The sequence below is a fragment of the Falco naumanni genome, chromosome 7 (assembly GCF_017639655.2).
Source record: "Falco naumanni isolate bFalNau1 chromosome 7, bFalNau1.pat, whole genome shotgun sequence".
NCBI lineage: Eukaryota > Metazoa > Chordata > Aves > Falconiformes > Falconidae > Falco > Falco naumanni.
Window position 1 is genome coordinate 64,530,014 of NC_054060.1, and position 12,884 is coordinate 64,542,897.

General features: G+C 42.2%; 1 protein-coding gene across 1 annotated transcript in view; it reads left to right on the plus strand.

The window, feature by feature from the left end:
* The first annotated feature begins 2,543 nt into the window (after window positions 1-2,543).
* The window catches only part of ESRRB (estrogen related receptor beta), an 87,939-nt gene continuing 77,598 nt past the window's right edge, over window positions 2,544-12,884 (plus strand). The window contains exon 1 of the mRNA XM_040601382.1: window positions 2,544-2,893. Coding sequence (XP_040457316.1) covers window positions 2,844-2,893 — 50 coding nt within the window. The 5' untranslated portion in view covers window positions 2,544-2,843. The remainder of the gene's footprint in view (window positions 2,894-12,884) is intronic.

Genomic DNA, 12,884 nt, shown 5'->3' on the forward strand with positions numbered 1-12,884 from the left:
AGTTAAAGTGCAAAATTAAAACATCAGCTACTGGAAGAGCCCAACCGGCCTGCCAGGCCATTTCCACCCTGGTCTCCCATTCACTGACAGCTCACACCAGAGCTAATCTCTGCACAGTCAGGATCCAGCCAGGGTGCATCTTTCTGGAGAAAATTGTTTTCCATCAAAATCAGCTCACTGCCAACACCCCAACTGCTCTCAATGTGTAGTCTGCCCAGACCGTGACCCTGTGTGGCTCCTCTAGTCTCTCTTGCTACTGCGTATCAGGAACCTTCTGAATGGGGCAACTAGGTCATCAGTGAGTCTCTTTCTGACTTCAGATCTCTATTGGAAACACACTGGTGCTGGTTTCCTCCTCCATGCCTCTGCTTGGGTCAGGTGTTCTCCGATGTGGTTGGTAAGGTTCCTTGCTTACAGCCTTGGGCCTTACTAATGCTAATGCCCTACTATAGTTCTTGTCTCCTGTCTGTTCAACATTTAAAGCGTCTTAGAGTTTCTCTGGGCTGATATATCACTTAGGTGGGCAAAGGTCTATGTGTGTATGTTCTACTTGTACTATTTTTGCTTCCTGGAAAGATGTATGACCTGAACGGTGTCACCTGCAACATGCAAGTAATCAGATTCTGCTCTACTCTTAAAACTGTGGATGAGTCTTCTCTCTCTCTCCCATTTTCTAAATCAACCTGCTTTCTGTGCCATCTTCTTGTGAGCCTTTCACCATGAAAGACCTCGGGTTTTGCATCCCTAGGCTGTCCTGTCTTGAAGATAGTTGATCAGAATCACACAGCTTGTCCTCACTCAGCCTTGGGGCACGCTAGGGCATACCATTATTTGTGTGGCATTTAAGATCCGTGGTAGAGAAGGTAGTGAGGAAGTTGCGCTGATAGACTTCAATAAAGCAAGAACGGTTTACACTGCCTGTGAATTTGGACATTCCTTTTTTTTTTTTTTTTTTGAGTATTCTCAAGTTTCTACAAACTTTGGTGGTATGAGAAGTTTTAGCCTAATTTAGTCAATGTTTACTGTCATGTTTATAGCTGAACCACACTGCATTTTCTTCTGTGCTGTATCACACCATCACCACGCCCTGGCATCTGAAAAGCCCTGGTCTGCCCTTTGTTTCTCCTGGCGTTGCCTCAGGTTCTGGTTTTATACTAAGAAGTATCCTCTTAGCTCCTACTTTTTTCTTTTTGTTTGCCTGGCATAAGAGAATGAAGCTTTTATCCAGGTGTGTTTGTATTTTCCTTTTTAAAAGGCCTCTAGTTCTTGTTTATCTGCTAAGGATATTTCTATTTATTTGAGCAGTAGATATTTAAACATGAAGGAGTAGCACAGGAGAGAGACAAATGAGGTTTGTATGAGTGCAGTTTGGAAGGTGGAGAGTAGGTAGCAAAGGACGAATAGACCCTGTAGGGCACCTCTGTGTGAGCCAGGCACGTGCCTGAGGGGCTCGTGTATGTATATGGAGAGGGATCTTCAGCGAGGTATTTGTATGTCGCTCTAAATACGCAGTGGAATAGTATGAGTGTGAAAATGTGTGTGGGAATTGTGAAAGCACACTGACTCTTAACAGCAGCCGATCCATATGCAGAGCTTTGAAAATGTGTCTTTCATGAGGCTAGTTGTGTGTGCCAGTTCTGATGTTTGCGAAAATGTGAGGGTCTGTATCTATGGGTTTTTTGAGCCTGGGAATACGCACTGTTATCCTAAGCGTCTGATTCTGATCTCGTGTGCCAGGATTTCTTCCAGTGGTTTCATAAGCTGCACTGAAGTGACATCTGAATTACACTGCTTTGGAACAGGGGTCAGGCGCTCTTCTGCTTGCACGTATTACTTTGTGTATGGGAAAGCCAATGTCAGAGTACAGTGGCGAGGCCGTGTCAGTGAGACGTGGCTCTGTGATTGTGCACGAAGTGTGTGTATGTGGAGCCATGTGTTTGCGTTAAGGGTGCCTGTGACACGCATGGACAAAGTGGCACGCTGGTGCGTTCTGCTGTGTGTGCGGACCGCTGTCTGGGTGGGCTGACACGCCGGCCTGCTCGTGCGGGACTGCGAATAGTTGTAAATAGTCCATGGAGCACCCCTCACCCCAAGGTTTTGCTTAACCCGGAACTCCACAGCCGGTGCCCACGCCAGCCTGGTTAGCGGGCAAGAGGCAACGGGAGCGCGCGCTGCCGTCGTTCCCGCGGCGGCCCCGGGCGGGAGCTGCGATGCCGTGTCACCTGCGCTGCCGGCGGCCCCGTCGCCCCAGCTGCAGTGCCGGGGTCAGTCCGGCTCGCCCGCTGCACTGCACCCCGCGGGGCCGGGGCCACGCTGCCCCAACTCCTCCGGCCCCGGCCCGGGACGCCCCGCCGCCCGGCCCGGGGAAGCGCGGCGCCTGCCGCGGCCGGGGCTGCGCGGTGCCGCCGGGCGCGCTGCGGTGCCGGTGCCGGGTCCGGCGGCCCCCCCCGGCCGTGCCTCCCCCAGCCGCGCTCCAAGCCCGGCCCCTGCGCGGGAGCCAATAGCCGCCCTGCCGTCTCCATTCGTCTCCCGGCGTTAAAGCTACAGCGGGGCTCGGGGCGGCGAAATCCCCCGTGGCCGTGTCCTGCGCGCCGCCGCCTCCTGCCGCCGTCAGTGTGTCCGCACGCGGGTGCGGGAGCGGAGCGGAGCGGCGCTGCCTCCCCGCCGCCTCTGCCCCGCCGCCGGGCTTGGGCTGGCTCCTCTGCCCGGGGCTCCCCGCGGCTCCCCGCTGCAGTTTAGTTGTTCTCTCGTGTTTTTTCTTTCTTTCCTTTCTTCCTTCCTTTTTTTTTTTCCCCTTTTTTTTTTTTTTCCCTCTTCCAACCGGGAATGCTCAAACTGGACTGATGGACATTTCCGAGCTGTGCATCTCCGACCCGCTCGGCTACCACAACCAGTGAGTGTGCCGTGCCGTGCCGGGACCGGGCGGGCCGGGGGCGGGCTGGGACCGGCGCTGCGTCCCGCTGCGGGCGGGACGGGGCAGCGACCCCGCAGTCCCGCTGCCTCCCTGCCGCAGAGCCGCCCGCCTGCCGCCCCGGAGGGCACCGCGGGGGCCGGCTGGCCCCGGGCGGCCGCGGGCAGGGCCATGCGCACCTCCGCGCCGGCAGGTGCGGCAGAGCCCGCGGAGGAGCGCGCCGGGGGGTCGGTGCGTTGGTGTGTTTCTTGCCTTGTAACTTCTCCCTCTAACGCTTCATCTCCTAGGAACAGGCAGCTAACAGTGAGCACTGGCAGTCCTTTCTGCGCAGTTTTACTTTCCGTCTGTGCTAGGGTTTTTATTAGATGAATTACTAGATATCTGTGAAGAGATACTCATCTAAAATTCCACAAAGTAGATCCGTTAAAGCACTGTCTTTTATTAAAAAGGACCGTTTTTCACCTGAAATACCCTGTGGAAATCTAGTTTCCCACAGTTTTCTGTTTGGATAGCCTGCCCGGGGAAAGAGTGGAGTGAGTCGGAGGGCTGGCAAGCAGACATCCCGAGCTGGGACCGGTGGCTGATACCTTAGCACCTGCTACTGCTCTTTGTATTCCGAAGTGGGCTGTGCCTGGTAATGCTGTGTTTAAAATCACTTTAGCATGTTAAGTTTGGTTTGATCCTTTTGGGGAAGTTAGGAAACAAGGCAAAATCTTCTCAGCGTTTGCATCCAGCTGACTGGTGCAATTAATTTTAAATGCATTTCTCCTCTCTGATAAATCTCACCCTGCGCAGTCTCCCCTTTTGTGTGTTTGCATGTTAATCTCTGTGTCACCTACACAGGTTCTGCCTGTGGTGTCATCAGAGGAGGGAGTGAAGTAATTTTGCCTATTTCATTGCTTTTAAGAACAATTGTATTTAGTAAAATTAAAACAATTAAACCCAAACAACCCCCCCACAATGATACTTACCCCTCTTTCCTCATTACAGTTGTCTTTTATTTGTCTTTCTGTCTCTTGTTTCCTGATATTCCATCTGTCCTTACGTTCACTTCTGCTTCCTTCATTCCCCTGCTTCCAGCAGTTTCATTAAAATGAGACTTAGTATTGTTAATAGAAATTAATAACCTAACCCATGTGATTTTCTTTTCCCCACTGGTGCTTCACTTGTGGCTGCTCCATTTTGAATTAAAAATAAACAAACAGTTTCTTAAGGGAAATGTATTATGTATGCTGCTGGGAGTCTTTTAATATTAAGGCAAAAATAGAAAGTGCATTTACCTTCATTAAAAAGAAAGGAACAAAATGCCATAATCAAAAGCTAGATCTTCATCACTTACTATTATTGTCTCTTAACTTTTTCCTTTTATTTTTTCTACTTTTGGAATTGAAAAAAGGAACTCAAACAACATGAAAACAGTAAGAAGTAATCAGCATGTTGTATTACTGTTTACCCCTTTCACTTTTCCACTGGTTCTCAGTCAGCTCTCAAGAATGTCAGGTGCACCTTACCCATACTCACAACTCTTTGGCCGCTGAGTAGACAGATGAAGGTGGCCCTGGGGGAAGTGCCACTGAGCGCCTACGGCTTTACAGTAGACACACAGTGCTTCTTTTTGAGATGAGAAACTGTTGGAGAGCTCTTTGTTTAGAAAAGTGCTTGGCTTAGTTCTGCGTGCCAGCTAACCTTCTCTTTAACATCGTTGAGGTTGGGGAAGACAGAGAAATACCATTTAAAATACCTCAACCTCTAGTTTTCAATCTCTTTTTAAAATATTTTTTTAATTGAAGGAGTACAATAATGCAGGGAAGTAGGGTTAAGTCTGGAAAAAGTTACTGAGGGAAGGAAAAGATGTAAGAAGCCTTAAAAATGCAGTGTATTTAAAGGTGTATGTACAGTGTGTCAGGTACTGATTTGGTTTACATTCTGGTTTTGTTAAGGTTAGATTTCAGATTACATTCCTGTAGCTGAGGATAAAAGTTGGCCCTGTATATCCCTTTAGCTATTTTTTTCTCCCATTGTAACACAATTATATTGTGAACATATAATGTAAATACGGGTATTGCATTTGTGCCTGTATCGCTACCTAGCTATGTGAACATAATATCCTATTGTACTGACCTACTCTTCTGACTGTTAGCCACTGAAAAGATTTTAATAGTTATTTTATTTTTTTTTGTAGTACTGCTTTTAATTATTGAGCAGCAATTTTTGTCAAATTAAACCTTAAATTAGGAGTCAATTTAAAAATATTGCAAACTGCCTCTTGTTTAGTTGCTTGCTAAACTATAGGAAAAAATAGGAGGAAGAGTAGAATGTAGGAAGAGAAGTGGATGTGATCACTCAATAAGTGATCCATACAGTTACCTGGAAACTGTATTTCACCTCTCAGTTACTGAGAGAGAGAGAGAGAGAATGAACAAGGCAAAGAAGAGAAGAGGTGACTCCCTTCACCTTGGAGTTTAAGGAGAACTTAATTTTTGTAACACTCAGACCCAAGAAGAGAGGCTGAACAAAAACTAAGCAAAGGAATTCATTGTCCCTAATCCCACTCTTCAGGTTTTGGATTTGTCTTCCTCAAGCAGTGGAAGTTCCCTTTCCTTTGCGTGCATGTGTTGTGTTGATCTGAGCGATTACACCAGGAACCTGCGGAAGTTCTGGTCAGCGGGTTGTGTGGTTTCCGTCAGTGCAGAATCTTGCAGGGAAAGTAGGAAAATGTTTCTTCCTAATTTTGATGCTCTGTGCATTTGTCCTAAGGCAGCATATGTATTTCATTTCTTGCATAGGAATCCACTCTTTAGCAACTGCTTACTACCTTTTGGTACTGACCTTTGGGAGAATTGTTCCTGGGGTAGGTGATGCAGCTCCAAGGAAGAAGCTTTTGTATGAGTTCGAACTGGGAAACTAACAAAGACGATGATTTGTACCTGCAGTTTGTCTCTCAGGTGAGGGCATATGGTGAGAATACATTAGTTACACTGTACTGACCATGTCTGTCTGCAGTACAGCGGGAACGGAATGCGTGTGCAGACATCACAAATGTATACTCTGACATATAAAAGATGTGATTATGTTCACACACAAACACATGTGTGAATCTGTAAATATTTATGTGTAGGTATATGCACATACATATGTATGGTCATACTGCGTACTGGTGTTGTGTCTCTCACATAAACAAATCTAAGGCTGTTTCAAAGGAGAGTGAAACACAACATTTTTACTTTTCCAAATTAACTTCCACATCCCAGAGATATTTTTTTTCTCCCTAGTTATAGTTGCCACTAGAAATGTTGATAGGACTACAGAATTGCCATCTCTGTTTCTAATTAATATTCTACGTGACAGACAGAAACTGACCAAGGAACCATCATGAAGGGAAAATAAAAATCATTGGCAAATGAGGGCATCCTGCCAGATGCTATGTCTCTTACACTGTTTCCTCTGATGTACAAGACAGACACGTGAGTCACTGATCTGATAAAAATGAAAATTATTTTATGAACAGAAGAAAAAAGTTGAAAGGAATAAGTGATATATTTGATAGAGAGATGGAAAGGTATAACACTGGAATTTTAAATCAATAAAGGAGCGAATTCCGGACCCTGTGGCAGAGAATTAACAAAGTTGTTGTCACTGACTCTAATGCACAGGCTGAGGAAATGTGACTTGATTTCAGAGGTTACTGGAAATCTCCATATTCTGTGAATGGGAGGAAATCTGAGTCAGAGAGGCTGAATGCAACTGTCAGCTCTGAGTATCTCTGAAAGTCTGGGATAGGGAGGGGTTGTTAAGTGGGGAGAATGGGGAGGGAGTTGTTTATTTTATTGACAGAATAAATTGGAAAAACCTCTGTAAGGGAAATGGCTTAGTTACTGGGTTCCTGACAAGGTTCCCAATCATAGATCGGGGTCTTGGTATACTAAGATTATCAAGCACGAGAACGATGAGGAAATTGGGACCTTTAAAGTATTTGTATTAACTTTTCCCTCCTCTTCCAATTCCACTTGTAAAAGTAAAGATGATCTAATCATTATCAGTTATTGAGAAATATTGAAAGATCAATCTATTTTAAAAATAGGCTTTTTTTCATTGTATTGATTTGAAGTAATCAATAAATATTGCATTTAGCCTGAGAGGGGAAAGACTTTGGATCAGAGAAAGTTGCTGTTACAGACGTTTCATATCCCGTTTTCTTCCTCTCCAAGAGAATGTTGTTCTACTCTCTGTGCCCTTTCCGCTGTTACTCCACAGCCCCGTTTCTCTGCTGTTACTACTGCTCTGAATTTCCTGTGTTCTTCAAATAATTTCAATTCAGTAAGAAATTGTGTGCATTTTATCAGTGGGTCTCTTTACCAGTTTTTCCAGGGCTCAAAGGATACAAACTCTCTTAGGGGATGGTAAAAGGTTTAAACCTGAGACTAGGTAGACTTTACAGGTTCTGTCGGGAGCAAAGCAGAATTTCTCCAAAGAGTTTAAAATGCCTAAGAAGGATTTAATTAAGGAAAGAAATAGTATAAGTAAAAAAAGATAGTGACAAAGCTTGGATTTAAAAGCCAAAATCCTTTGCCCAACTTCTGCTAAGTTGCGCCCCTCAGTTTAGGAGTTGGGGGTCATAGCGGCAGCTAGTGTTACATATCAGCAATTCCACTGTAGATTGCAGAGACTAGGAAATTCTTCCCAGTCAGACCTGTCCTTTATTCCATGGAGCTACTGATGGTAACTTTACAGCCAGGGAGCACAACAGAATTTTTAGTTTATGCAGTGTGGGCAAGTAAATTTAGCATCTGTCTGGTACCCAGCGGCAAGGTTCCTAGGTAATGCTGCTATAGAAACTGGGGGGAAAAAAAAGGGAAAGATCAAAGCTTCCACGGCAAACTATGAATCAGATGGTTGTTTAGCAAAGGGACTTAACAAAGAAGATATTAGCAGTACTCAGCTACAGTGACCTTGCCAAAAAAAAAAGGAAAATCTTGATTTCTTTCTGTCTTCCTGATATCAGCTGCATTTGAGTTGTGAATGTAGTCATCTCTATGTAGCTTGCATGTGTGATGTGCTTTGTACCTGTCATTTGGAACAGAATGTAATTTAGTAGTATTTATTAGTAATACTTATTGACCTGGTGAGTTTTACTACTTAGGAATTAAATTGTAGTAACTTATTCTTTGTGTTTGTTTCCATCCTTGCTATGCCGCCTCTCTTTAAAGCTTTGCCCTGTCTCTTCAGAGCAATAAAGATGCCCACAAAATGATCCTTGCAGCTGGAGCACAGTGCACTTTGATTCTTCCAGTGCTTGAGAGTCTGGCTGCTGGCAGTGACTGTCCGTGAGGAGAAACATGCCTGCTCAAGGTGGAACACACTGTATAATAATATATTTGTCATGTTTGTAATTGCAAATGTAATTAGCAAACAAGCTCTGGGGGATTGAGGACTTGAAACTTTCACTGCACATCATTTGACCCTATCTTGACTGGACCGGAGCTTGTACGCCACTTTTAACCCTTGCTGTTCTTGAAAAGAAATGCTCCTTCTAGTCTGACTGCTGCTAAGTTTCCTGTCTTTTTTTCCCCTTGTGTCCCATGTGTCCGCATGTCTGTCTCCCCCCACCGCCCTCCCCCCCATTTTTTTTTTTGCTATGAGCAGCATTGTACCTGTATTTGCTTATGCCTTCTTTTATTTTGATGGCAAGTGCTTACGTTCCTCCTGCGACACACACACTAATATTTCCTCTCCTAGCACTTCTGACACACTCTGGAAAGCATTCTGCAATGCCCTTTGTGAAGAGCACTGTGTACCAGTAAGTGCTTTTGCATACTGAGCTGTTCAGTGCATTCCTATCACCACAGGCAACGTTACTATTCAGTGCCCCTTGCACTTCGCAAAGACAACTTGCGAAAAGCAGGTGGCAAGCTGTTATCACACAACCTGCGATGGCTCTGTGTCCCTGCTGAGCTGGAATTTTCTTGCACTCCCTTTCTGAATGGGGGAGGAATAAATAATGTAAGAAATCATGTTCATTTTGTGGGATCCTGGCAAATCTCACTCTGGTCACCCTTAGGATGACTTTGTCGTCCTACGAAAAATATTTCTGATCCGTAAGAGCTTAGTGAACGAGACAGAATCCGTTCGTAAAGTCACAAACTTACGTGTGCATAGAAAGCAAAGACAGCTACTTTGCTTTTTCGTGTGAATGTTGTCTCTTACTTAGTTTCTTTTTTGCTTTCAAGATAGGACTTAAATTGCAATAAAATTTGTGACAGGACTGTTCTTGTTTTGGACAGAGTTTTTTTTATTCTTGCATTTTTGTGTATATGAAAGAAAGTAGCTTAAATGTAGAGCAAGGTGGCCATATTCATACAATTTTTATCATGACTGTAAGGACATCTCACAAATATTGCACCCTGTTGAAGGCTTGGAAGGAAAAGTAAGCCTATTCTAGTTTCTCCTTGGTAGGGTAAGAGCCTTTGATGAGAACCCATTCCTGCAGTCCAGATTTTCCTTTTCCATTCCCAGAAATTATGTTGAATTTACCATGTATTATAAGGGTCATATATTTTTCTTAAATTAGAATAGTTTATAATGTGGGTGATGGAAGTGGAACCTCCAGCTTAGAGTATCCTGCGTAACAGGAGACAATTTCTCATAGTACCTTTTGTTTTGAATTTGTTATCTGTGTTTTACTGCAGCTGTTTTTAGATGAAGATTTCATGTTGCTCTGTGTCTACTGTTCTGAAAGGCTTTTTGTACATATGGCATATTTAGAAGTGTTATTTTCTAGTTTTTCCCCCTTTTTCTCCTGGCACGTTAAAGTTCCCTTTAGTAATAATGGCCCTCAATCTCCGGTGATGGAGCCGTCACTGTGAACAATGCTGGTGAGTGTATTGTCTCGCTGTCCTTTTACTCAAGAGAAAGGTCAAAGGAACAGCTTTAAAAAAATCTTCAATTCTCCTGTTATGATTTTGCATATGGAGATGATAATTTTAGGAATGTATAAGCACTTGGGTGAAAATCAGACAGAAATATTATTTTCCATCCATTGCCGCAAGTACATTTTTTTAGATGTGCTGAGATTACAAACTAAATTTCTCACAGAGATTTACACCATTTTATATATTAAAAAATTAAACAGCTGAAAATAAGGACACTAGGACACTAAAGAATTCTTCTTCAACATATTTTATTTTTCTAAAGTCTTTTGTGTTGTTTCTGGTTTTATTGTCAGCCTGACAAGTATTTCATTCTCAAACATATTGTTTGTTTCCTGATTTAAAAAATTCTACTTATTTAGATGTGTTTTTCACTGATGTGTGACACAGCAGTGGAGAACTTAGCATGTTACTGATTTCAGGGATTTGGTTTAGATTTTTTTTTTTGGTGCACATAGCTAGAATTAGTTGATAAACATTTGCAATGTGTACATTTTCTTCAAACTTTGCTTTTTATTTTTTAAAACTATCTTTGATTTATACAGTAATTTTCAGGAGTTGCTGTCATTTTATTTCTGGACTGTGTATGGTATGTGATTGCTATCTAGTTTTAACAGTTCAGAAAGTGCTGTACAGGAAGAAGAACATTTTAATTCTTTAGAACACACAAATTCAGTCCTTCAGCTGCTTTTCAGATGTACATGATGTTGCTTCTGCTTTTATCTCTAAGAGTTGAATTCAGTTTCTTCGTAGTTTTCATATTTCTGTTGATGGGGGGGGGGTGGTCATTTTGGTAGACTGAGGTACTAAAAATATTCTCCTATGAAACTAAAAATGTTGGTGCCTGTTGTCTGACACCCTTTAGTAAGCAATTTTTGTTATCAGATTCATCGGTAGTGCAAAGGTATCTGGCTGGATCAGGGCTCTCTGTACACATAAACGTATCGAGCAGTGACTTCCAAGCTGTGATGTGCAGCCTGCAATGCAGCCTAACCAGGGACAGGGGCGGGGGGGGGGGGGGGGGGGGGGGGGCACAGCTGGCTGGTACAACTGAGACTCCCATTCAAAGCCAAGGAAATCCTGACACATGAACTTGCATTTCGGTGCTTAGGCTTCGTGAAGGTTTACTTCTTGTGGGTTCTTTTTGCCTTAATAGATTGTAGCAAATACGACCTTTTGCAAATGATGTTGAAGTGTATCGATGTGTCTGGATGTATTATTTTACATAGCTGATGCCAGATGGGTCTCCTTCAGAATATTTGATACAAGTTGCATAGTGGCATCAAGCATGCTCTAGAGGACTAGAATGAGTCAAAGTACAAGAGAAAGAGTTTTCTTCTGTACAGAGATCAGTAAGCGCATGGATGGTTGGATGTCAGGGGGTGTGTGTACACTTAGTTTTACATATATGTGCACATACTACAAATTAACGGAACACACGTGTATATGAAGTACATAATTTTATGTATAACCACATGTTCATTCAATATTGCAGTGTCCTGTTTCACTTAAACAGTAACCTATACCATGTCTCTCTGTCTCTGTATGCATATGCAAGCCTTTCTGCATATGGTTGCATATTTCTGTCTGTGTGTTTATTCATGTATAAATGTATAAAAAAAATAAGGATAGGTATGGTTTTTTTCACCACAAGGTTGTTCTGAGTCTTTATTAATCTAAATTTTAAAATCTGTTCATAGCCTTGCATAGAAGGTGTTCTGTTAATGTAGAATGTTGTACAAATATGTAACACTTGTGCTTAAAAAAAATATTTTGATGTTTCTCTTGGAACATATATAATTATGGCTTATATAGGGTTACGTGCTACTGAACAATTCAAGTTAGATCTTCTTGTTTGTAAATCAATGCATATTGGAATTTGTGATTTTTAAAGAGGAACAGAGATTTTCTTTAAATAAAGTATCAGAGAGGAATTTGAAAAATGGTGTGCAGAACATAGATCCAGTTATAACATTATCCAGATGAAGCTGGGCTCATGTGCCATAGCAAAAAAAATCAGCGGTTTAGAATTCATTTTTCTTTTAATTTTTGGTTATTTTAGAAACCTTTATTTCTTCTTCTTCTTTTTTTTTTTTTTTTTTTTTCTTTTTAATGTGATTTTGGTTTGGGAAGGCACAAAATATAGTGTGCTTCCCCTTAAGGAATCCCTTGCTTAAAAGGTTATTTGATGATGAGATACTTTGGTTTTTTTTTATTTCAGCACCTACATTCTGACCATTCTCTTTTTATTCATTTAAATGTGTTTTGTATTTTAAAATTGAGCATTTGCTTTTCTTCTAGCAATCACAACTAGGGGACTGTCGTTGCAGAAGGAACTATAAGCCCTAATCACTGCCCCGATCATTACTTCTCTAATAATATGGACCATCTATGTTGAAATTTCCCTTCTTGAGTTTCTGTTCTAACATGGAATTATTTTTAAAAAATGAACAAATTTAATTCCACAGCGTTTTTAAAATAACTTAATTATGAAACAAAAAAACAAAAGCTCTCATAGTATAGTGATGCGGTATTTCTACATGTTTTAATACGCTAATTTTCCTTAGAATTTTCCCCTCAGGTGTTTAGAGAAAAACAGATACAGTCCCCCTTCGCCTTTAATTGTTGGTTGAAAGAAGAAAAAAATACCTGCTTTTGGTTGGTTTGCTTTTTCAACATGCTATTACTTTGCTTCAATCTCAGCAAAATGTTATAGATTCAATTCCCCTGTTGGACCAAGAGTTAAAAATTAATTCATGAATAATAAAAACCAATCAGTCTTGTTGAGTTTAAGAAGGATTAGAAGAAAGGTTTTTGTACAGAAGCAGTTATATATCTTGGTGGTGATGCTGTTGGACTAATAGATATTGTACTAGGTCCCGTTGGTTATCTGATAAAGGTAGCTGATTTGCAAATAGGATTGTTATCCTGATGACTAACGAGTCTAATATTGGATGGATTAAAAGAGGTTGGGCAGCTGGTGTCTATTATAAGTTCTCGAGTCCCTCTTAGGAGATAATTTATTTGATTCAGACGTGTAGATTGAA